Raw genomic sequence first — 23,441 nt, 5'->3', positions numbered from 1 at the left:
TACACAATGATGACACATCATTCTTTATTATTCATCATTTCATTTTCTAACACCTATCCTGTGACACCTATTTTCGGCCCTCCTTCTGTTAGGACATGCCTGGAAAACTCATTTGGGACTCCCTCCCAAATTACTTATTAACTCCTCACCCTATCTCTAAGCAAGAAGCGATCTACCGTTTGGAGGAAGCTATTTTCTGGGATCTATGTATCCTAAGATCCCAGGGTTGTCAGGGGGCTTTTGCCTTTGGTAGGGTCTCCCAAGGCAAATCCTGGATGAGGGTACCATGAAAGATAAAAAAAAAATAAAAAATGAAGGGACCTGTTTACTCTGGATTAGGGTTAGGGGGTTAGGGTTACTGGAGTTGCACTCTTGGGCCGGGTCTGGGGAAGGAGCTTAAGGGACAGGGTCTTCTGTGGGCTCACCACATACAGGATCCCCAATGAGGATTGGGTTCAAAGTGTGTTGGGTGGCAGTAAAAGGCAAGAGGCTGGGCGGTTCAATCCGTGGTTCTTGGGGCGGATTATTGGGACATTCTCTATCATTATTTACATTTATTTAACAGGAAGTGAAACTTGTGGGATTTGCATTTTTCACTTCTTAACAGGCACACAGCAAACACTAACTGCAGGTCCCTGAACCACGTTTTGTTTTTTTCAACAAACAGGAAAAATCCTAAGTAGCAAAAGGCATTCTAATTAATGGTCCTGAGCTCGTTTCTACCTGCATAAACGATTCACAAGTAACATACATGTTAAAATGTCCCCTTCAGCCTCAAGTCGGCCAATAAAACTTATGACTGGTGCAATTTGACAATCGGCTGTTCCTGCTTTGCCTCCAGTACAGTACAGTACAGAACGTTGGGGGGGGGGGGGCTTTGCAGACTCTGGGCTCCGGGGTGTTGTTGATGCTGCTTCGCTCCGCCTCTGGTGGACTGATTGGCTGAGCTGTCATGTCGTTCCCCCAGCTCTCTTCCCCACTGGCCAATGCGCACAAAGCCCTCTCTGCACCCTCAACGCAACTGTATTCAGAGATACATGCCTTTGTGCTCTAGTACGACGCGACCCTAATGGCCTCGTAGCGACTGTGATATTCCGTGTTTGTATGAGAGCAGGGCAGCCCTGTTCGCACACACAGCTCATCTCCAGATGCGTCTGGCCCTGGCGGGTGTAGCGGCTGAGATGCTGAGCGGCGCAGCCAGCAGAGCTAGGCCGAGGCTCGGCACCTTCTTGCTGGCCCCCGCCACCAAAACAGTACCGCCGCTGGCAGGCACGGGGAGCCAGAGATTTCGGTCAACGTCCTCGATGCAGGGATATTCAGAGATGGCACGAGAGCGGTCGAAGACTGTCACGTCGTTTTATAACCAGTCTGCAATAGATTCTTCTGCAGAAAAGGTAATAAATGTGACGGGTTCCCGGTCTTTTCTCCTGAAAAGGTCTCAGAACTCTTGGGTAACTAAGCTAGCTGTAGCTAGCTGCGGCTGGGTTGTGCTACGTTCAGGGGCAGGTGGAAAAACAGTGACATGCTGCTACTTAAAAGAGCAGTGCTTTAGCCTTCAGAACTAATGTTTTGTCAGTTAGAAGCTTAAAAACGAATTCCTTCTATAAGAGGAATAAAGCTGTCACCTACATTGCAGTGTCTGTAGTTGTAATTTGTAATTTTCCTTTAATATTTCGGAGATTCCTCTAGCAAAAGAAAAGAGCGTGCTTTGTTCTGTTATTTTGTTGTTGTTGTTGTTTTAAGTCATATAGTGTATTGAATTATAATGGTCTATTTAATAATAATAATAATTCAGTAATAATGTAAAGCGGCTGACATGCCCGGTACCGAAGACCTGAACGCAACGCCCGGGTAAATTTATCTGCAGCCTGCTGAGCTTCTAGACAAATTATAACGTCGGTTCTTTGCTGTCGCTGATGTTTACCGGACCAGACGAGGTGCCAACGCAAAATTGTAATATTAGCTACACTATAGACATAAGACGATTGTCCAGTAACAGGAGACTTGATGGTGTAAAGTTTCAGCGATGGAGCTGAGCTGACGTTGCCCCAGTTAATGAGAAGCAAGTCTAACAATCTGTTCTGCCAATCTCTAAAATACTTTTCCTTAAAGTGAAACAAAAGAAAGAAAACACAACTCCCGAATGAATGTCGCCATGTTAACTAGTATTATTATTATTATTATTATTATTGTTATTGTTACCAATAAAAATAGCATAGATGCTTTTCTTCCTCCTGGCTCAGTTTTGTTTTGTTTTTTTGGTCACATTCTTCAGTTTTTTTTCACTTACTTACTTACTCACTTACTGGAGTGAATATAAGAAGTACTCTTACAGCAAAAAAGAGGAAGGAATTGAAATATTGAAACAAAACACTACCCAACGACAACATTTTCACTTTACGGAAGACAAATGTTATTGTTTTGTACAGTGATATCGATGCAATGGCTTAATGTTTGCATCAGTATACATAATGTAATACGACCAATCCAGCAGATTGTTGTTTCCAGTGGGTCCTACACCCGCAGGTAGGACCCACTGGACCTACTGCAAACATTAGGACTGCACTGACATTACTTAGCATTTAGATCCTGGAGCAATGAGTAGTGTTTTTCCACTTGTACATTCTCCACTTGTGCATGTCGGTTTAGCACTGGAGTGTCAGTGTCCTTTTGGGGTAAACACAGCTAGAGCTTATAAAACTGATGCCTGTTTGACTTAGGTGTGCCTGTTAGGCTCCATTTATCCTGGGTTCTAACTTGAGATCTGTTCCCAGATCTGTAGACCATCACCAGGCATACAGCTGTGCATTCTGCTTGTATTTACACAATGCTTTTTACTTGTGCACCTGCAAATTGCATCTTACTGTGGGGTGTGAATGAATGTTATTGACTGGACCTGCAATTTAAAGATGCATTATTCTAACAGTTACTACAGTTTTTATGTTTTTTATCACACTGTAGTATGTTTGATTTAATCAGGCTACTGCAGTGATTCAACAGGAAATCCAAACCATGAACCATTTCTTTAGTGTTCTTGTCTTTCTAGCTAGCTCAGATTGTGCTACTGGCATCTCGCTGTGGCACCCTCGGATCCATTTTGGAGCTGATGCCACGACTTGCTCCAGCTGGTGAGCAGAGTTGGAGTGCTATAAAGTACTGGAGCACACCGTAACATTGCATGCATGCATGTGCACTGTTATAGTGCACATGCCTGTGGTTGGTGAAGTTGTGGCTCCGTTGTAAGGTTTTATAATGTGGCAAGTTTACATACATTAGTCAGTGATGACTGAGCACAGTATTAAATGTTAGACTTGCTTTACCACAGTGACTTACCTCCATCTTAGCCTCTGTAACTAATAGGGCTGGGCCATATTATACCGTTCACGGTAATACCGGTATAATGTTAGGCAACGATAGGAAAATGAAATATCGCGATAGAATGGGAGTAAAACGCGCATGCGCAATGCCTTTGTTTTCATACGCACATGGCCGATTGTTGAGTGAAACAGATGATCCAGAATTGGTTTGTAAAAATGGTGCAACTTCCGTGATGTGGAACTGGTTTGGTGTTTGTCCGTCAGATACACAACAAAGCACATTTTTTTGCAGAACATGCAAGCGGCCGTTGTTATTGTCATATTTGTCGGACTAAGATGCTCTTAAATCTGGGAGTAATCTGGGTCCTAAACTCCGTATACTTCAGGTCAAACAACACTGCAGCATCACTTAGAGTTAAAAACTGTCTAAATTCTTTCATCTTTAATAAAACGATCAGCATTGCTGCTTTACGAGGTGTAACTATAAAGTTTAACTTCCAGGCATCCATGAAAACAAAAGTTATCACATTTAACGGAGTTAGAAGTTAGCAGGAAGCTAGCGGAAGTTAGCTCGCTAGTTTCGCTAGTTACCTAAGCATGATATTGCATGTTCTGACTGAGAGATTTCTGAAAAAAATCAAACGTACACCTCTGCTATCACTTGCAACATAAATGAAGACAGGAAACTAAACAGCAGTGACGTTTGTAGGGTTACTGAAGTTGGGCTAGCTGGTATATAATGATGTGCTACGTGATCGCTAGCGACACAGCTATGTTAGCATAACATAAACAGTGAAGCTGGAGGACGAACACTAACACTTTTCCACTTATAAAAGTTAACGTGAAGGTTCTTCATGGTTAGAGACAAATGCAATCGCATGGCAGGATGCTGTAAACGGACCAAACTTCAGTCAGGAGAACAACTGAGATAATCCATCCACAATACGAGGTTAGTCATTAATATACTGCAACATGGGAATAGAGCAGCTGCCAGAGAATTCAACATTAATGAAACAATGGTACAGAAGTGGAGGAAGCAAGAAGAATGAGTTTAATAAAGTTTGATTTATCTGACTGCTTTGTTTCGCTTAATGTGCCTTATAATCCCGTGCACCTTGTTGTAACTTTATGCAGTGTTGCTCCAACTGCCCGTGTAGCGTGGGTTGTGGTCAACAATAACTTTAGACCAAGCACAGAGGACTGAGACGAGGCTATGGTGGAGGTCTAGACTTTTACTCCATAAGCTCAGAACACATACAATAACACAGTACCACCTACTGGTGGGAGGTAGTAATAGCTGCTGCTTATTACAATATACCACATCCCTCTTTTCCGAGATAAAGATACTACCTCTTAACTCCAATATTTTGTAACATAAATGCACCTTTTAAATCGTAGGAACATTAACAATATTATATTCTTGAGACATTAAGTAGAGCACACCTCAGATTGCTTGTCACTTGAGCAATGCAAATACACATCAGTGTAGTGTTTTGAAACAGATGAACACATGACAGATTAGATAAGACATGTCAAAATGAACATATGAAACATGACATATTTTCTCTCTTTGCCAACAAGACAGTTATCTAGCTTGTACAGAACAACGCAGGTACAGGATAGAGTGACTTTAAGTTTCCCAATCACTTAGTCTCTATACCTGGCAGGGCGTATTATTGCTCGGCCACTGCGTGTGTAACATGTGGGTGTGTTGTCCATACTTGCAGGACTAGAGTTTTGTGGGGTGTCATTTGCTGGTGGCTCCACTGGCTCTTGGGTGTGAACGGACAGTTCATCTGGGTCCATGGGTGTGTCCTTGAACAGACTTGGGTGTATTTTCCTCAGATGTCTCCTGTTCCTCCTGAGCACTTTACCATCTGGTGTTTGCACAGTGTAGGAGCGTGGTTCCTCTCGCCGATGAGTTACAACAGCTGGCTCCCAACCGCGCCTTGTTTGCATGTGCACAGTCTCGCCTGGGGTCAGAACAGGCAATGGTCTTGCGTGCTGATCATAGTGGCGTTTCCGCTTTGATTGCAACCTGCGCACTTTGTCGTGAATGTTCTGTGGGGTTGACTGCCTCAACACAGCACTGGTGCATGGCAGGGTGCTGCGGAGAACCCGTCCCATCAACATTTGTGCAGGTGACACACTAAGTCCTGTGACTGGAGTGTTCCTCAAAGACAACAGCACTAGATGTGGGTCTGTTCCAGTCCGTGCGGCTTTCTTAAGTGCATGTTTGACAGTCTTTATGGCTCGCTCCGCCATGCCATTCGAAGAAGGAAAGCCGGGACTGGAGAAAGTTAGGTTTATCTCCCAGGATGCTGCAAACGATCTCATCTCGTGGCTGGCGAATGGAACATGATCGCTCACTATCTCTTTGGGAATTCCGTGTCTTGCGAAGACTGATTTCATCTTCTGAATCACAGAGTGTGCCGTTTTGTCAGGTAAGTTAAGAACTTCTGGATATTTTGATAAATAATCCACTAACAAAAGATATGGATGATCGTTCAGTTCGAAGATGTCTGCTCCGATTTTCATCCATGGCAGCTCTGGAATCTGGTGTGGAATAAGCGGTTCAGCCTGGTTCTTTGGCTGCATTTGCTGGCATTGTTCACACTTTTCAAGCATGGTCTCTATGTCGCGTGACATGCCAGGCCAGTACAGCACTCTTCTTGCTTTGGCTTTTGTGCGCTGCACGCCTTGGTGGGCAAGGTGCAGCTTCTCCAGGATCACACGCCTGAAGCTTTGGGGTATTACGATCTTGTCCCCGATCATAATAATGTCATCGTGGAAACTGATATCGTGTCTCATAGGCCAGTAGCTGTGGAGTGTTTTGTCTAAACTCTTCCTTCTGGGCGGCCATCCGTTGAAGTGTCTTTCACGCACGGCTTGTAGTACGCTGTCTGCTGCCACTGCTTTTTTCAGGTCACACAATGTTTTCTCGCTCAATGCTGCTGTGGCCTCCAGAGCATACACAACTCTTTCATCATTTGCGTTTTCACTCACGTTTCCGTCGTCACTGGTAGTTGTGGCACGTGAGAGTGCATCGGCTATGAACATGTCTCTGCCGGGGGTGTATGTGACGGTGAGATCATATCTCTGTAGTTGCAGCAGCATTCCTTGTAGCCTCGCTGGTGCCTTGCATAGCGGTTTGCGCACTATCGCCTCCAGGGGTTTATGATCAGATTGCACTGTCACTGGTCTTCCATAGACATACTGGTGGAATCGTTTAGCGGCAAACACAATGGCTAGCAACTCTTTTTCTATTTGTGCATACCTTTTTTCTGTGTCTGTGAGTGCTCGTGACGCGTAACACACAGGTTGTCCGTCTTGTAATAGGCACGCGCCCAGCCCATCTTTTGAAGAATCGGCCTGCAGTGTTAGTGGTTTCTTGTGGTCATAAAATCTCAACACTGGAGCTTGTGTGAGCGTCGACTTGAGCGTCTGTAACGCTACTGTGTGATGTGGCTGCCACTGCCACACTGTGTCCTTCTTGAGTAGCTGTCTCAAAGGTGCTGTGAGCGATGCTTCATTTTGGATGTACTGTGCCAAAAACTTCGTCATTCCCAGCAGACGCTGAAGGCTTTGTTTGTCTTCTGGAGTCGGCATGTCGACAATAGCTTTGATCTTTGAAACATCTGCTTTCTGCCCTGCTGCTGTGATGATATGGCCCATGTATTTCACTGTGTCAACTTTGAACTGAATTTTGTCCTTGTTAAACTTCACGTTAGCTGCTCTTGCTTTCTCCATGACCTTCTGCAGGATTTCATCGTGTTCGTGCTCTGATGTAGCTGCAATTATCATATCATCTGCAATGATAAATACACCAGGAATGTTGCCGAAAGTCTCACAATTCTTTTGTTGAAAGACCTCGCTGGCTGATTTGATCCCGAATGGGAGTCGGAGGAAGCGATATCGGCCCCAAGGTGTATTGAAGGTACAGAGCTTTGATGACGGCTCGTCCAGCTTGATCTGCCAGTATCCATCTTTTTCATCCAATATGGTGAAGATGGATTTTCCTGCTAGCTTGCTGCGAACGTCCTCGTGTGTGGGAATGGAGTAGTGCTGGCGTTTAACTGCTTGGTTCAGATCACAAGGGTCCAAGCACACCCTTAGTGTTCCGTTCTTCTTCTGTGTGGCGACAAGACTGTTGACCCAATCTGTAGGCTCATTGACAGGCATTATGACATCTCTGTTTTGTAAGTCCTGTAGCATCTTCTTCAGCGCATCCATTATGGAGAGTGGCACGTTCCTGCATGCGTGAATCACAGGTGTTGCATTTGGGTCAATATGTATGTGGTGAAGTCCAGGGAACTCACCTAAGCCTGTGAACACATCAGCGTACATCTCCACAAGTTCTTCCGAGGTAGAAGGTGGTTTAGCTGATTTCGGTACAGAGGATGTCATGGCAAGGGTCTCAACTCGTTGCACCAGATGGAGCTCTTCACAAGCTTGTCCACCTAGGATCGGTTTATCTGCATGGCTTGATACAAGAAAGTCAAACACAGCCTTGTGCTTCCGTGCTTCACACTCAAGAGACACCACACCATCTGCACGTATGCGGGCTCCACCAAAAGCTATGAGTACAGTCTTTGTGGGCTGTAACCGAGGCATATCTGGTAACTCGTCATAAACTGATCTGGGGAGCACATTTGCGTCCGCACCTGTGTCTAGCTTGAAGGTGAGTGGTACGTCTCCGATTGTCACACTTTCATGCCATTTGCCAGTCTTGTGCTTGTCGCTGGATACCATGCCGATGTATAGTGAATCGCCATCAGTTTCAATGTTGTTAATAGTTTTTGTTTTCTTGAAGTGTCTACTCTTCTCTGCGCTAGCTCTGCACACTTTTGAGAAGTGGTTATTTTTCCCACACTTGTGACATGTTGCCCCATAGGCTGGACACTGTCGGAATGCGTGTTTGTTGCCGCATTTGTGACAAACTGTTTGTTTGTCGTTGCTCAGTTTGTTTTTACTGTGTCCTGATTTAATGTATCCTGGCATTTTTCTTAATGCGTCCACTGACGTGTCTTGGGCTGCAGTTATTGACTGCATGGCCTGAATCTGTGACTTGGCCACTTCTGCTGATCTGCATATTTCTATCGTCTTGCGCAGTGTGAGGTCGTTGCCACGAAGCAATCTCTCTTTTAGTCTTGCGTCACTTATGCTGAACACCAATTTATCCCTGATCATGTCGTCCTCATTGATCCCAAATTCACAACTTTTACTTCTCTGACGGAGTTCCGTGACATATCTGTCCACTGTTATATCCGCCGACATTGGGTATGACCAGAACTTGTGGCGTTCAAAAACAACGTTCTTTCGTGGACTACAGTATTCCGTAAACGTTTTCAAAATGTCCGCCATTGTCAGTGCGTCTCCGGTCGGGGTCACTGTGAGCGTGTTGTACACTTCAAGCGCTTCTTCGCCGATAGTGTGGAGAAGAATGGCTATTTTAACCTTTTCATCCTTCTCCAACGCACCCGTAACAGTCATATACAGTCCGAATCTTTGTTCCCATCTGCGCCAGGTCTCAGATAAATTGCCTGTGAGCAGTAGCGGTGATGGTGGCTTGAATTGCTCCATGCCGTTAGCAATGGCTACTGTTAGCTAATCTACGGCTAGCTTACTCACGTCGCGGTCCCTGTTCACACGGTCTTGCCGACTTCTGACACCATGTTGTAACTTTATGCAGTGTTGCTCCAACTGCCCGTGTAGCGTGGGTTGTGGTCAACAATAACTTTAGACCAAGCACAGAGGACTGAGACGAGGCTATGGTGGAGGTCTAGACTTTTACTCCATAAGCTCAGAACACATACAATAACACAGTACCACCTACTGGTGGGAGGTAGTAATAGCTGCTGCTTATTACAATATACCACACACCTTATGGTCCGAAAAATGCGTACTGCACACTGCAGTTTAATGTTGCAAAGCACCTCTTTTTAACTTCAGTGGATATTATACATGGTTATGCTCAGGACATGTCAGCCCATTTCTAGTGGAAATGCCTTTTGGTTAAACTTTCAGCAAGGAATTTGCATTTGTACTGTTACATTTTTATAAAGCTTTAATGTACATAAAAACCAGCTTCTTGTTTAAGTGAATATAAATGGAAGGTTGTCTTTTTGCGCTAGTAATGTTGTGGAGTTGTATTTTGTCTCGCATCAATTATATCGTCGGTTATATCGTTATCGCAAATTTTCAAATATATATCGTGATAAATATTTTTGGCCATATCGCCCTGCTCTAGTAACTATCACTGTCAGACACTGACTTTATCTGAGAGATATATATCTTCCCTGTCTTTCTATCGATAGTTTTTTCTTTAAATCTGATTATATTCTAATCGATATAGAGATGGAAAATAATTCTTGAAAACAAACGTATTCTTACAAGAAAGTCTAACAACGATGTCTAGGTGATGTTGAAGCTGTAATGCGCTGAACATGGTTCTCTGTTGGCAGTGCGTTAGCAGACAGGATAGCTAATTGTGGGCTGTGTGTAGAGAAGAGCGAAGTGCTAACATTTAATTGCATTTAAAACAATGAAGGGTGTCTGCTGCAGCCACCGTCTTTTCTTTCTAATGCATTTTGTTAAATTAAAACAATTATCAGAACTGTGATTTAACAGTCTTAAGGCTTTGTTTTAACAAATTGAGTCAACAAAATCTACAGGCCTAGTCAGTGATAACAGGTATCACGAAGCTGGTTATCAACTTTCTCTGCAGACCAGTTTTTCTGCTTCAGGCTCTGTGTGTGCAGATATGAAGGGAGTGTTTCATGTGTTCTTTCTATTATCTACAGCACCAAAATGGACCAAATGAGAACATAATAATACACTAAGCAAATGCATCATTGTTGCTGCAAGCACATCAAAATAGCAGTGCTGTTTTGTACATCCATATCCTGCCTTCGACATCGGTGCATGCTTTTGAAGGCTTGGCCTCACGTGAGGAAATAAAACACACAGTCATGCAGCGAGCGTATAACAAGCTGAGTTTTAGATGTTTCGCTCCGAGCACTTTTGCAGTTTTTTCAAAGTGCCCAGAGCTTTTAGTCTCAGGAACCTTTGTTTCACGACCAGGCAAATAAGTTCACAGACAAAAAAAAGTTGCTAATGTTTTTACATGTGTGACTTTTTAGAAATGTAGTGATTGGATAAAGACAGCTGTCTTTTCTGCTTTCACAGCTCCAGGTCTCTGTGTCTGGGTAGACTTAACCGCCATCAAACAATCACAAAGTAATGCTTTAGTTTTCTGAGTTACTGCAGTTTGGAAGGCCAGATTATGGACTTTCTGAATATAAATTATATACCGCAGTGAAAATGTTTCGTTATGTTTTGCGAACACTCAGCTCTGCTCGTCACCTGGACCAGAGTGTACAGCTAAGACAAGTATGGAGTGTCCTTCAGTGTCCCAGCTAAAAATCTGCATGAACTGCCTGAAGGACTTTATCTGTCACAGGCTAAACAGCCAGTCATTTATGTGGATAACAATCATGTGTGTTTTTACGGCTGCACACTCGAAACTAAAACACAATCTCAACCCTGCTGTTATGATTGTGTGTGTAATTTTATGTGCCGCTTTCTCCCTAGGCCTCTGTTCGACTGACTTTAGCAACCCTGTTGTATTCTGGGAAGTCTGCCGATGGACACCACATCTTGGTAAATATTTCAGCCGTGCTGGGATTTCTGTAAAGTGTAACAATAATGAGACTTCTGAGACTCTTCATTGTTATTTCTGTGTGTTTCTACGCTCACAGAGCAGTGCCAAGTACCTCCACAAGGAGCTGCCTGTACGAATCGCTCATCGCATCAAGGGTTTCCGTAGTTTGCCCTTCATTATTGGCTGCAACCCCACGATTCTGCAAGTGGTAAGCGCACAGCTCTCCAGACACACCCAAATACAGTTTACAGATTGCTGAGCTATACAGGAAGTGGGCCCTGTAACTGATTATATAAATAGAAAGTAACAATACTGCGCAGGAAAGTCTTGACAGAAAGCGCTCTTAAGATGCTCCCTGTCCACTCCCGTCAGAGTGGACAGGGAGGTATGGCTGTGCATTAAGAGGTACAGCAGGTTTATGGTTCAATACCAAGCTGAAATACGACTGCAAGAACTGAAAGGAGGGGTTTTATTTATACACATAATGGTGACATCAAACAACCTGTAGACTCTTTATGGGATATCCATATCCTGTAAAGATGGGTCATACCAGGAATGTTGTACCGTTCTGTTTTTTTATTAAAATAAAGAGCATCAATGGCTGACGCAGGAGCTGCAGCTTGTGATTTGAAAGCACATGTTTGTATTCAGGTTTGTAGTAAAACTGTCCTGGGTACTATTAATGCTGAACAATAAATGCAGGTTTTGTTTTCTGCCACCCAGATGTTGTTTTTCAGGAAGAGCATTGCATATTACCGCAACAAATTGCACATTTGACATTTTTAGGTGGAAGTTCCCATATTTGGACAAAGTGATGGGGTTTTAAGTTATCATCTGATTTTTTTTTTTTTTTTGGTTTTTTTTTTAGGAAGCTTGGTTTGCAATATGCATCATAAACATGCTTATAAACACATAAGTGGTGCTTAGTAACAGACAAATACACAAAACTGAAGCACAGGCTGCCTGGATGGTCATTATCAGAAAGCTTGTCTTATTATTTGTCATTTTAAAAAAAAAACTTCAGAAGGCACCAACACTGCAAACACAGTGGAGAGGTTCAGTTCACTTATTTGAGTTAGCAGAGGTGAGCGCAGGCAGTAAGGTGTCAGCACACCTGTCAGTCTAAGCTGCCGTGCCCTGAACGGTTAGCTTCAACAGTATCCAAATGTAGGAAGCAGAAAAAAGTCCCACAAAACCTTTTATTTTCTGGATGCTTTCCGGGGCTGTTTAGTTGGTCATTTTAACACAGGAGTCTATGGAGATTGATCCACTTTCAGAAACAACCTCATGTGGCCATTCGAGGAGCCTTTTGGCACTTAATTGTGGTTTGTTTTCCTGCCACTTTCCACTTTCCTGCCAGCTGTCGCAACTACTTTGGAATGATTTTCTGGCACCAAATGCAAAATATTTTGAAACAATGCAATTTCTCAGATTTGGTAATATTTGCCATTGTACTATTTTTAAATCATAAATAGGGTTTAAATGACATCGAAAACACTGTTTTATTTAAGTTTCTGACAGTCTTCCAAACTTTTTGCAGGCAAGGTTGTTTTTGATTAACTGTAACGACATCAGTGCCACACCCTGTCCAGTAAATAATTTTGATACTGTTATTTCACACATGACTTAGGCCTGTCATATCAATAACTCATACTTAATGACTATGCTGTCATTCTCTACTTTCCTAATTTTTCATGGGAAATGTTTCTTCCAGCAGAAACTGTCCACATCAGCAGGATTCTGATCTTGCAGGGCTGTTTAGTTTTTCAGATGCAATTTCAGACAGAGGTCAGGTTTAAAGCTCCTTTATACATAGATCTCAAAAACTTAACGAGAAAAATACGCATGTGTCTGGATATAACAGACTCTTTGACACCAAAAGAATTGTTGTTGTCATTGTTCCCGCTGAGCCTTTAATTCCCCTGCAAGCACTTTGAGTATTTCGCTGCCTCTGCATGTCTCGTTGCTGGTGAACTTTCACCCAGATTCCTTCCTTTTCTGGTATCACGGAACCGCTCTGTGTCGATTACATAAAGCAAAAGCTCCTTTTCTGTGCCACTACTTGTGACGTCGGAGTGACTGTACCTTCACTGTTTAGCTCTTTGATCAGAAGTGAAATAATTGCTGGAACTGATTTTAACTCTCCAACTTTTGCACATCAAGATGATCAGATGGATTTTAATAAGCCAGTCTAGTCATTTATGCAGAATTCTGATTCAGAGAAATTGCTCAACTCTGCAAGTAACAGAAAACTCATCCCACTGATGCTTGGAGAAAGTTGCCACGTGTAAGCCTCACATGGACTTGTCAGTAACACAGTGAGGCCCAGTCAGGGGGGACAGTGCTTGTGGTGTGATGTTTTCTGGCTGAGTGAACGATCACAGAGAAACCGGTCTAACCATAGCCCGCATCTCTCTTCTTTTCTCACAGCATGAACTGTATATCAGAGCCTATCACATGCTCAGTGACTTTCCAGAGGTGAGTGCCCGACCCACTCAAACACGAACAGTAAACACACACGCGCACAAACACGGGTCACAAGTTCAAGTTTTATTTCTCAGGGAGTGGGTTTGCTCATGAGCAAAAACAGGAAGTGTGAACCTTTTTCCTGTCAAGACGTGTGATGAATCTGCCCGCAGCCGCTTTAGGATTGGCTCATTTGAGTAGTAAACAAGCCGTGACTCTGTTATTAAAACTAATGAAACATTAGCCGTATGCATTGTTCGAGTCAATAAAAATCTGTTTCTCGCCAATCATTCTGTTTGGCATTGAAAGGTCGTAGAGGGAAGGTTAGTGGATAACTCTTCTCTGCTATCGAGTTTAGGATTTGTAGCTTTTCTACGACACTGATTATTGTTTGTATTTATTTGTGTACTGTCAGGGCTATAACACGTGTTCCATCACAGTCATCCTTGCTTGCTAGATGTAATGCATTTCCTGGGTTATCAGTGCCAAACTGTCTCACTGACTGCTGCATGCAGTAGCAAAGTGATCATTGTGTTCTGTTCTTTTTAGGTCTGGACAAAGCAGACGAGTACACCCAGTTGCTCACTGTGTTCGCACATGTATGATTGGAGATTTCAAACTGGCTGAATATGTTTTCCTCTGTGTTAATGTAAACACTTAAATCTGATAAGTAACCCTAACATTGTCAGGTTAAGAAAAAACAACACCTATTTCAGTGCCTATAAAGGTGTGTGCCTTCTTTATGGAGCGTGGAAACACTGTACTGTGCTGAGACTTTCAGACTCCTCTTGTTCTCTTGTATAAACACATTTCTAAAGAGATGAGGCAGACGCAAGGTTAGCTAAAAATAAAAGGTCCCTAGATTTAAGAGGAAACTACAGAGACAAAGGATCAGATAATGTGACTCTGGGTTGGAGTCACCTATACTACAATAGCTCTCAGGGGAAATCATAGTGTCTAAAAACATCTCTGTGCTACAGAGGCAGGTCACGCTCACCCGGCTTTTATCTGTATGCCTGAAACCTGCTTTGCTTTTACATTTGAATTCTCTCATTGGTGGCTTTAAAATGACAGCGGTTTGCACAGAATTGCTCGACTGATTCTCAGTCACTGGTCCTGTGCATTCTTTATTTATTTCTCAATACACCATTTATGGATTTAAACAACCGTTAATGTGAAGCTCTAGTCGTGAAAGAAACGGACAATTTCATAAATGGAAGCAGCGTTTCTGTGAAAGAAGAAAAAAAAAAATCTCTGTGCAGTAGAAGTGTTGAGTATGAGGCTGTTGCTGCACTGAAGCTGACTCTCAGTGCAGCAGGTAAACATGAAGCGTTGAGTCATTCAAGCCAGAATAAATATAAAATCCAAAATAATTAAAAGGCTCTTCTTAGAGCAGGCTGTTTCTTTAAACGTCGGGTTTCTTGGGTTTAGTGTGAAGCATCTCTGTTTGCAGATCAAGGATCAGGACGTGGAGGCTCGTTTCTGCAAACTAGTGCGGCAGCTGCTGGACGACCACAAGGATGTGGTCACAATGCTGGCACAGGGCTTCAGGGAGTGTCGCAGACACATCCAGGTACAGAGATACTAAGACTGACCTGATTCACCATTTGCTGGAAATGACTCCTTACTAAAACAACTTACTCTCGGTCTGCACAGGTTAGGTTATTAATGTCAGTTTGTTTGTTATTCAGTTTAATTAAACACTATTTTATTATTTGGAAAGACTATTTAAGGCTTTCTCAGCTAACAATGATGTGTTTTCTTAAGAAAGCTGCTGATCTGCCTTTAACTCTTTACTCCTTAAAGCTTTCAGGGAGTCACTCTTGAGGCTCTTTATGTCATATTTCAGGCCTGCTTACAGAACTAAATTACTGGGGCTGCATTAGAAGTTAGTGAGGGCGGTCTTTGCATTTGCAGCTACACAGGAAAAACCTGGAAACTTTTCTAATGGTCATTAAATCACATCTTTATGTCAGAACCTTTATGGGAGGTAGAGCTAAAATAAAACATTTGCTGTGATTCACCAAAAGCTGTTAGAGTTGATAAGTTAGTTTCAACTGTGAAGTTTCAGTTGCTTTTTTTTATTTGCTGTCACAGGATGAGATGGTCATCCGCAACTTCCTGGATACAACGCTGTGCTCTCGTTTGGGAATACGAATGCTGGCCACGCACCATCTCGCCCTTCATGAAGATAATGTACGTGCAACTGTTATTCAAAGGATTTGAAAACCTCTGAACGGTGACGGTTACCCAGAGCAAATCATGCGGTAACTGTTAAGGGGAAAGGTGATAGTTGTCCAGCTTTTCTGCAAACATGGGATTAATGTTGGGTTGGGACCAGTGTTGGTCAAGTTACTAGAAAAAGTAATCAGTAACTAATTACCGATTACTTTCCCAAAAAAGTAATCCCGTTACTTTACTGATTACTTATTTTCAAAAGTAAATAATTACTTAGTTACTTAGTTACTTTTTAAAAACACAATTTACAACCTGAATAGGTGATAAAGCGATAGATCTTTCAGCCCAATTCTACTTTTATCTGCATAATCCATCATACAAAATGTAATCAAATGGAAAAGTCTCTTTTTTAAAACTTGTTTAATCAGTTTTAATCTTTTAACTTTATGCATCAAGCAAAAATTTAATTATATGCAACATTCTCTGACTGGAAGAAATTTGTTTAACATTTAAACCTATTTTCTGCACATTCCAGCACATAAATTTTTTTTTTTTTGTGTGTTTACACTCAGTCTTTCAAATAGATGCAAGTAAAACACAGCAGAAAATAAATAACATCAAAGACTAGCGGTCCTTTTGCTCTATTTTCACCTGTAAAGCAGGAGTAGGGTAGGCGGAGGTTTACCCTGGTGCAGGTGTGCCGCGGTCAGTTGAAGAATCCGCGAGTTTCTCTGTGAGTTTCCTATTACGTCGTTGCGCACTCGGTGCTTGCTTGGAAGTTTAGGGGTTTTTTTTTCGCTGTAAAAAGAAGTTTTCTTCCCACGCACAACGGACGCTAATGTTTTTGTCACTTTTTATGGAATCAAACTCAAAGCAAGGTCAGTACTTCCACGCTTTAAACGCTGCACGCTCATACTCTCTCCGGCACTCAATATATGATCCATTGTTGATCTGCACACAGCTGTTGTCACGGACTCGCTTACGTCACTGTCATGAGACATTCTCGCAAAAAAAATCACGGTTTTAGTAACGCAGTAACGCAGCGTTCCTACGGGAAAGTAACGGTAATCTAATTACCGTTTTTGCAATAGTAATCCCTTACTTTACTCGTTACCTGAAAAAAAGTAATCAGATTACAGTAACGCGTTACTGCCCATCTCTGGTTGGGACAACAGGATCCTGTCAAATAGAAGTTGCTGGTTTCATGGTGTTTACCTTCAGCTACAAGGAAGCATAAAATACGTCATGTTTGTTTTGGCAGCTGGCTATTTAAGTAAACGCTATTGTGTAATTAAACCAACAGTGTTGATTAATCAGCGGGGATTTAGTTATTTTGTGAAATACTTTTTAGACTTGACTAAAAAGAATGTTTGTTTTCTTTGTTGTTGTTTTTTTGTTCATTCCAGCCTGATTTTGTTGGGATCATATGCAGACGTCTCTCACCCAAAAAGATCATCGAGAAGTGGGTGGATTTTGCCAGGTGAGTGTTTGGTACGGCTTAGTTTATCTCACCTTTCGGTGACTTTGTCTCTGTGCTGACCGAGGCAAACCAGAGTTCATCAGATAACCTTTCAGAAATGGCATGTGGAGCTGTGAATGGGCTCTCATTCTTGTTTGTCTTTGGTAATCTAATCAAGTGACCTTTTATAGACTTGTTTTAACCAAGTTCAAAGGAAGTTTGCAAAGAAACAATCAGAGATACAGCGTGTTCTCTGTCGTTACAGTTTAACATTTGTATGAATGAAATTGGACTTCCATTTAATGAACTGTATGAACTGTAATTGTCATCCAGCAGCATTAGTAGGTCCACTGCTTTGGTTTCTAATCCCACGCAGACAAAACTAACACCTTTCCCATAACTGTGAGGTTTACTTAGTGCTTTGTCCATGGTAACACCCTACACTACGTGTGGCTCCTCCTCCTTTTTTTTAATCAGGTAAAAAAGTCATTAATATTTTTTAGAAAAGTGTCATGAAACAGTTTCATTTCAGTCGTTGTGTGGAGGCAGAGAATTTGTATATATTTTTGACCTTGTAGTCTTCAATATTATGAGAAATGTTCTTGGTGTTTGATAGACGTCTCTGCGAGCACCAGTACGGTAACTCGCCCAGGGTGAGGATCAACGGACACGTAGCAGCTCGCTTCCCGTTCATCCCTCTGCCTCTGGATTACATCCTGCCAGAGCTCCTCAAGAACGCCATGAGGTAAACTAACCACTCACTCACCCACGGAGATGTCCACTGACCTCAAATCAGCTTGTGTTAAATAAAGTTATATTGAATGATTTGGCTGGGTTTTTTTTTTTTTGTCTGACAGTGAAAAATTATGTGAATCAGTAAAATAATAGATGAGCAATAATGTGATGGCAATAAAGGATCATTGAGGGAGAGCAGTGAAGATTTTAGTTGGTGCTGTTTGACTGGTGTGAGTGAGCCCTGGAGCTGGCTTAATGTTGGCACCAGTGTAGCTGTTGCTAATGGTTTCCAGGGCAACAGCGGGAGAGAAGGGGTGCAGTTTGGAAAATGACTGGCTCTTTTGATGTAGCTTTTAACGAGTGTAGAGAATGTTGTTGATTTCAGCTTGGACATAGAAGCCAAGTCCAAGTCGGTGTGCACACAGGTCCTTTTTAAAAAAATTTTACTGGGCTATTGGACCAGCATTTAGAAAGATTATTGTGTGTCATCCACCTGGAAAAATTGAGATTTTCATGTGTCACAACAGTGGCTCTGGCACAATTTAATTTAGTATTATGCACAAGAAGAACAGGTTTGCAACAGAATCTTCACTGTTCGCTCAAAAGCCTGAAAAAGTATGTAGTTTAGACTACACATCTGCTTTTTAGCACACAACTTAAATTTAAAAGTGGATTGCATCAGTTAATCAATTAAATGAGCTGAATACTTGCTCTTGCCTCCTCTGATTGACAGACTGTAGAAAAACAAAAGTATTATTAAAAAGATATATATTTTTTTTTTGCATAGTGGATTGTTATTAAATGGGAGTACAGTTGTCACATCGATCTTCAATTTGCATCTTCAGGGCCACCATGGAGAGCCATCTGGACACCCCATACAATCTCCCCGATGTGGTTGTCACCATCGCTAATAACGACATAGATTTTGTCATCAGGTGAGTGCCAGAATTGTAATCCAGGTGTGTCCTGAGCCTCTGAGCAGGTTTACCTGTCCAGGCATGATGACCAAATACCCAAACCAGCCCAGTTGATTTCTTTTAACGTGTAGGACCAATAATTTGTACTTCCTTTGCAAATCTGTGCGCTCCTCACTGCTGCAGGGGAGACTTCCTGTAACAGAAGGTATCGTTACAAGTTTTTGTTGCCATTTCTTTCTAATTCAGGATCTCGGATCGCGGCGGCGGTATCCCTCACAATATCATAGACAAGGTGATGGACTACCACTTCAGCACAGCTGAGGAGAGTGCACAGGATCCCCGCATGAGCAACCTCTTCAACAACATCACCAACAGTGGGAATCAGTCTAACCCTATGCATGGGTAAGCTCTTTACTGATGCACTTCTGTTTGTGTCAGAGATAAGAGAGGAGTATTGATTTTATCCAGTCTCGATGATTCCAGTAGGCTTCTTTATGAGCCAGTAAAAGCTCTGATGGCTGCCTGTATTTACCTGCAGCTTAATGTTTCACCTACAGTAAATCACTTTCAGCCTGGTGTGATTCTGTCACTTCACGTAATCACCTTAAACCTGTTGCCTGTGTGTTGTACAGGTTTGGCTTCGGCCTACCCACGTCTAGGGCCTATGCGGAGTACCTCGGTGGCTCTCTGTCTATTCAGTCTATGCAGGGCATTGGCACTGATGTTTATCTGCGTCTGCGCCATATTGATGGCAAAGGAGAGAGCTTCAGGGTGTAACGTTCCCCACGTCAGTAATCCATGTAGACGCCAGCCAGGAAATCAGGCCGTGCAGGAGTGCAGAGGGTTTCCCACGACGAAGGCTGGTGAGGACGAGGACGAAAAGTGTTTTTCAGAAAGCTCCTAAATTCACTAACCCACTACTTGTTCTTTAGTTTGTCTTTTTGCCTTAGACTGATTATAAGCTATGTTACCTGTCAAGGTGATGATTTCTGTTGTTTTTCCTTTTGTGTTCTTTTTGTTTTGTACCCTGTGGCATGTTGTATTGAAGTTTGAGGGGCGGGGCGGGTAATGAACTTTGAATGTGTAGGTTATCGGGACAAACTGTGCATGATAATTGATATTATTGATGACGATGATTATGAGAGACAGAGGAAAGCAAGAAAGAAGAGCTTCAGTTTTAAAGAAGTTCATGATGAAGTTGCATATCTAATAGCCTCAAAGTAGAAATTTCGATGATAAATGTTTCAAGTGGAACTATTGAGACACTCCAGCAGCCCTGTCAAAATCTCCTCAAAGTTATCAATGCTGCTCATGTGTTAAATTACCAAATCCTCCCAGCGTGTCATTGACTGCAAGGGGAAACGTTGGTAGAAGCAGTATACATGCTTCGCTTAATTATCCTCTTCTTAAAGCTCATGCGCTCTCCTCAAACACCGCTTTCTTCTTCTGTTGTACAGCTGTGGCTCTTAAAAACAGAAGAAACTGCCAAAAACACCAAATGCTCATTAACACATTTCTGTCTTCTGTTCTGATGAGCGTCTTTGTCGAGGTGCGTCTTTGCAGAGCTTTTGAACGGGGAAGTCGACCGAGATGTTCAGCTGCCTTACGCGTGACACTAGTCCTTTAACTGCATGCTGAGTTCTTTTGTTTTCTTTGTGGTACTTACCTTTATTGGGTCACACAGACGCACACCATGTCAGAACGTTTCACTAGTAATGAATAGGTTTCCTGTTGTAATGCTCAGTGCAGATCATAGCAGGCTTTAACATTGTAACAACTTTCAAAGTAACAATATACCAGAGAAGTATTGTCTGATATACGCTTCTTTATTCGTTATTTGACTGTTTTCTCACAGTTTTTCTTTAGGAAGGTGTATATTTTCTTTTTAAAACAAGGCTTTGCAGAAGGTCCCATTTAATTTCACAGCATCAGTAGACAAAGGAGTTTCTCCACCGTTAGCCAAGTTTGCTGGTCTTCTATTAGGTATAGATCACTGCTTGATTATGTCATTATTGTGAATGGCCAAACTTGTAAGTAGGACACACTTTATGTGTGTGTATAGTCAGTGTGATTGTCAATTTGGTGGATGAAAAAGTAGCACCAGTACCCTACAGGTGGGTTCAAAGCTTCCGGCTTCCTCCCACAGTCTAAAGGTGTACATGTTAGGGTGATTGGTGACACAAAATTGTCCGTCTCTCTGTGTTTGCCCTGCGATAGGCTGGGGCTCCAGAAAATAGATGCATAGATGGACCGATGAAAAACAGAATGTGTTTGAGAAAATAATGAGATAACCATGTTGTGATCTCAGTATTTGTACAAGAAAATCACAGCAGCATCTGTACGGACACTGTTGGGAGTAGAGAAAAAAAATCGAGCAGAGTCAGGTGTTGAAAAAGTTGCGATATATGAGTTAACACAAACACTCCTTGCAGTTTGTTGAACATTCCCCAGTGGGTCCCAGCTCCAACAGATCAATCAGAAAGCTACACCTCTTCTGTTTGATCCGTGGGCTTGTTATTGCATTAACTTTTTTTGTTTCATTTGAAAGGGCATTAGAAATCTTAGGATGTTATCTGCAAGATGTAACATCTCTAAATTTTTAAAATCTGTCAGGTTTTTGTTTGTTTGTTTGTTTGTTTTTAGATTTCAGTGATACGGTCTTTATCATTAGCCTGAAGTTGTGCGACATATTATTCTACAGCTGAATGCATATTACTTGTATAGACTATGAACTGGTTAGAAACAAAATGACAAAGATCTTTAAAAAGTTGAGTAGAGAAAGCTTCATTTCTTCTTTCCCTGATTTTACATACAAATTAGTTCAAATGCCATTTTAAACCTGTGAGACATTGTGAACGTATTCTTTTGCCTTCAGAATCTATTTAATTTTGTAAAGGCTGGTATTTATTTTGACATTTTGTGAAGCAAAAACAGCCCCCTATGATTAACTGTTTAAAGGTCAGAGAGGGTATACTGTCTGTACCTGTATTCTTGATGAAGCCTTCTACATGTTTTTATTACTGATTTGACAGTCTTGAAGTTCTTGTATATACTTTAGCGTATACACGTTAAGGCGAGGGAGCATAAACAATCATAGCTTCAAAAAATGCAGGTGAACATTTGAGGTTTGTATCTCCTTTTGGAAATATTACTGTAAAGAGCATTTTGAGGATTCCTCCTATTAAAAAAAAAAAATGCTGAGAGTGGTTTTGCACATTTTGAATTTCACTGCCAGGCTGTAGCTTTTCATAAACATAAAATGTGCACTGTATGCCCCCTGTAGGCCACAAAAGAGAAGGGCAGACTGAAAAATACTGTTCATGGAGAGAATATCAAGTGATTTTTTTTTTCCAAGGAAGAAGAGGACATGGTGAATACAAGTTAATTTAATTGTCTAGAATTCAGATTAATTTTGCATTTTAAAATGAGGATCAGAAAAAAGTTCATTTAGAAATGATCTCCAGTACAATACCAAAATATTCAAGTCATGTTACTGAGAAAGTGTGCTTTTTTTTTTTCTCTGACTGAAATTAGTTTCTCCCACATTTTCTGTAGATATTAAATTTCACTTTGTTGGAACTGAGAGTGAGCTTGATTTTTATTCGTTCGTTATTTTACAAATGGTCTCACCTTACCGTGTTAGGTAGGGTGAGAAGCTTGACGAGGAGTTTGGCATAGAGACGACATTTCTGTGCATTAAAAGGTGCTTTTGTAAGGGTTCCTAGGTGAGGTATTTAGGGGATGTCATATTGAGGCAGTGCTGGAGAGACTATCTTTTGGCTGGCTTGGGAACACATGGGGTCACCCTGGAAGAGCGGGAGGAGGTGGCTGAGGAGAGGGTCTACTGCCCCCGCAACCCGGGCCTGGACAAGTGGCACAGAATGAATATATGGGTGTTTTGTTTTTGTGTTTTTTTGTTTTTTTTTTATTTTATAGCTGACACAACTAATGGACGTATGTGACTGTTTAAAGCCACCATCAGTGCTCCTTTAGTTTATCAATGCTAAATCACAAACTATAGGTGAGTCAGTGTTCCCTGTGTATAAATGGTTAAAGAGTGGAGTCATAAAGAAAAATTATTATTTTTTTGTTAGCTAGACATTTGCAACATATAAGTCAAGGCAGAATACACAAAGTCTCAAAGGTAACATATTTACATACACAGAATTATGTATACATCTATAGGGTTTATAGGCCTATATTTAGCCCTAGATTGACAACAAAGTAAGGAATGTCACACAACATTCTTGTGTACTAGCCAAATATGTGGATTGTTAACATACCTTTGTGTGCTTAGTCACTCTGGGTTTTAGTTTCTTTTATCCACATTGCTGGTGCCGCATTGGAGTAGAGTGCAGTACCAAGACCAGAGAAGAAAAGATGTTCAGATGGTTAATGCCAGAGGAATACAAACTCTAAGAGTGAAAAGAATAGTAAAGAATTTATAGGGTGTACATTAGACATGGGGATTTTTTTTTTTTTTTTTAATAGTAAGTATTGACCTCTTAGAAGCTAAAATTACCTCAACCTGACAAATTAAAGCTGTGAACTGGCACATATGCATTTAACATTAGTGCTATAAACAGGTTATGTGTAAACGCGAGTAAAAATCTTCAGTAAAGTCTAAACTGCAAACTCAAAATGGTTATTTGAGATGCTCTTAAGTATACCTTAGTGAAACCAATCACTGCAATCCTGGTATATGG

At 41.7% G+C, this 23,441-nt stretch overlaps 1 protein-coding gene across 1 annotated transcript; it reads left to right on the top strand.

Moving 5' to 3' along the window:
• The first annotated feature begins 905 nt into the window (after positions 1-905).
• Positions 906-22,318, top strand: bckdk (branched chain ketoacid dehydrogenase kinase). Its single transcript, XM_082547931.1, has 11 exons — positions 906-1,394; positions 10,911-10,979; positions 11,078-11,188; positions 13,411-13,458; positions 14,900-15,019; positions 15,544-15,642; positions 17,031-17,104; positions 17,700-17,828; positions 18,664-18,753; positions 18,982-19,137; positions 19,368-22,318. The coding sequence occupies exons 1-11, from the start codon at positions 1,149-1,151 to the stop codon at positions 19,510-19,512; spliced, it is 1,287 nt and encodes a 428-aa protein (XP_082404057.1). The 5' UTR covers positions 906-1,148; the 3' UTR covers positions 19,513-22,318.
• Positions 22,319-23,441: the final 1,123 nt, after the last annotated feature.

Source organism: Aulonocara stuartgranti, assembly GCF_965226115.1.
Source record: "Aulonocara stuartgranti genome assembly, chromosome: 10".
NCBI classification, from domain to species: domain Eukaryota; kingdom Metazoa; phylum Chordata; class Actinopteri; order Cichliformes; family Cichlidae; genus Aulonocara; species Aulonocara stuartgranti.
This window is presented reverse-complemented; position numbering and strand designations above follow the sequence as displayed.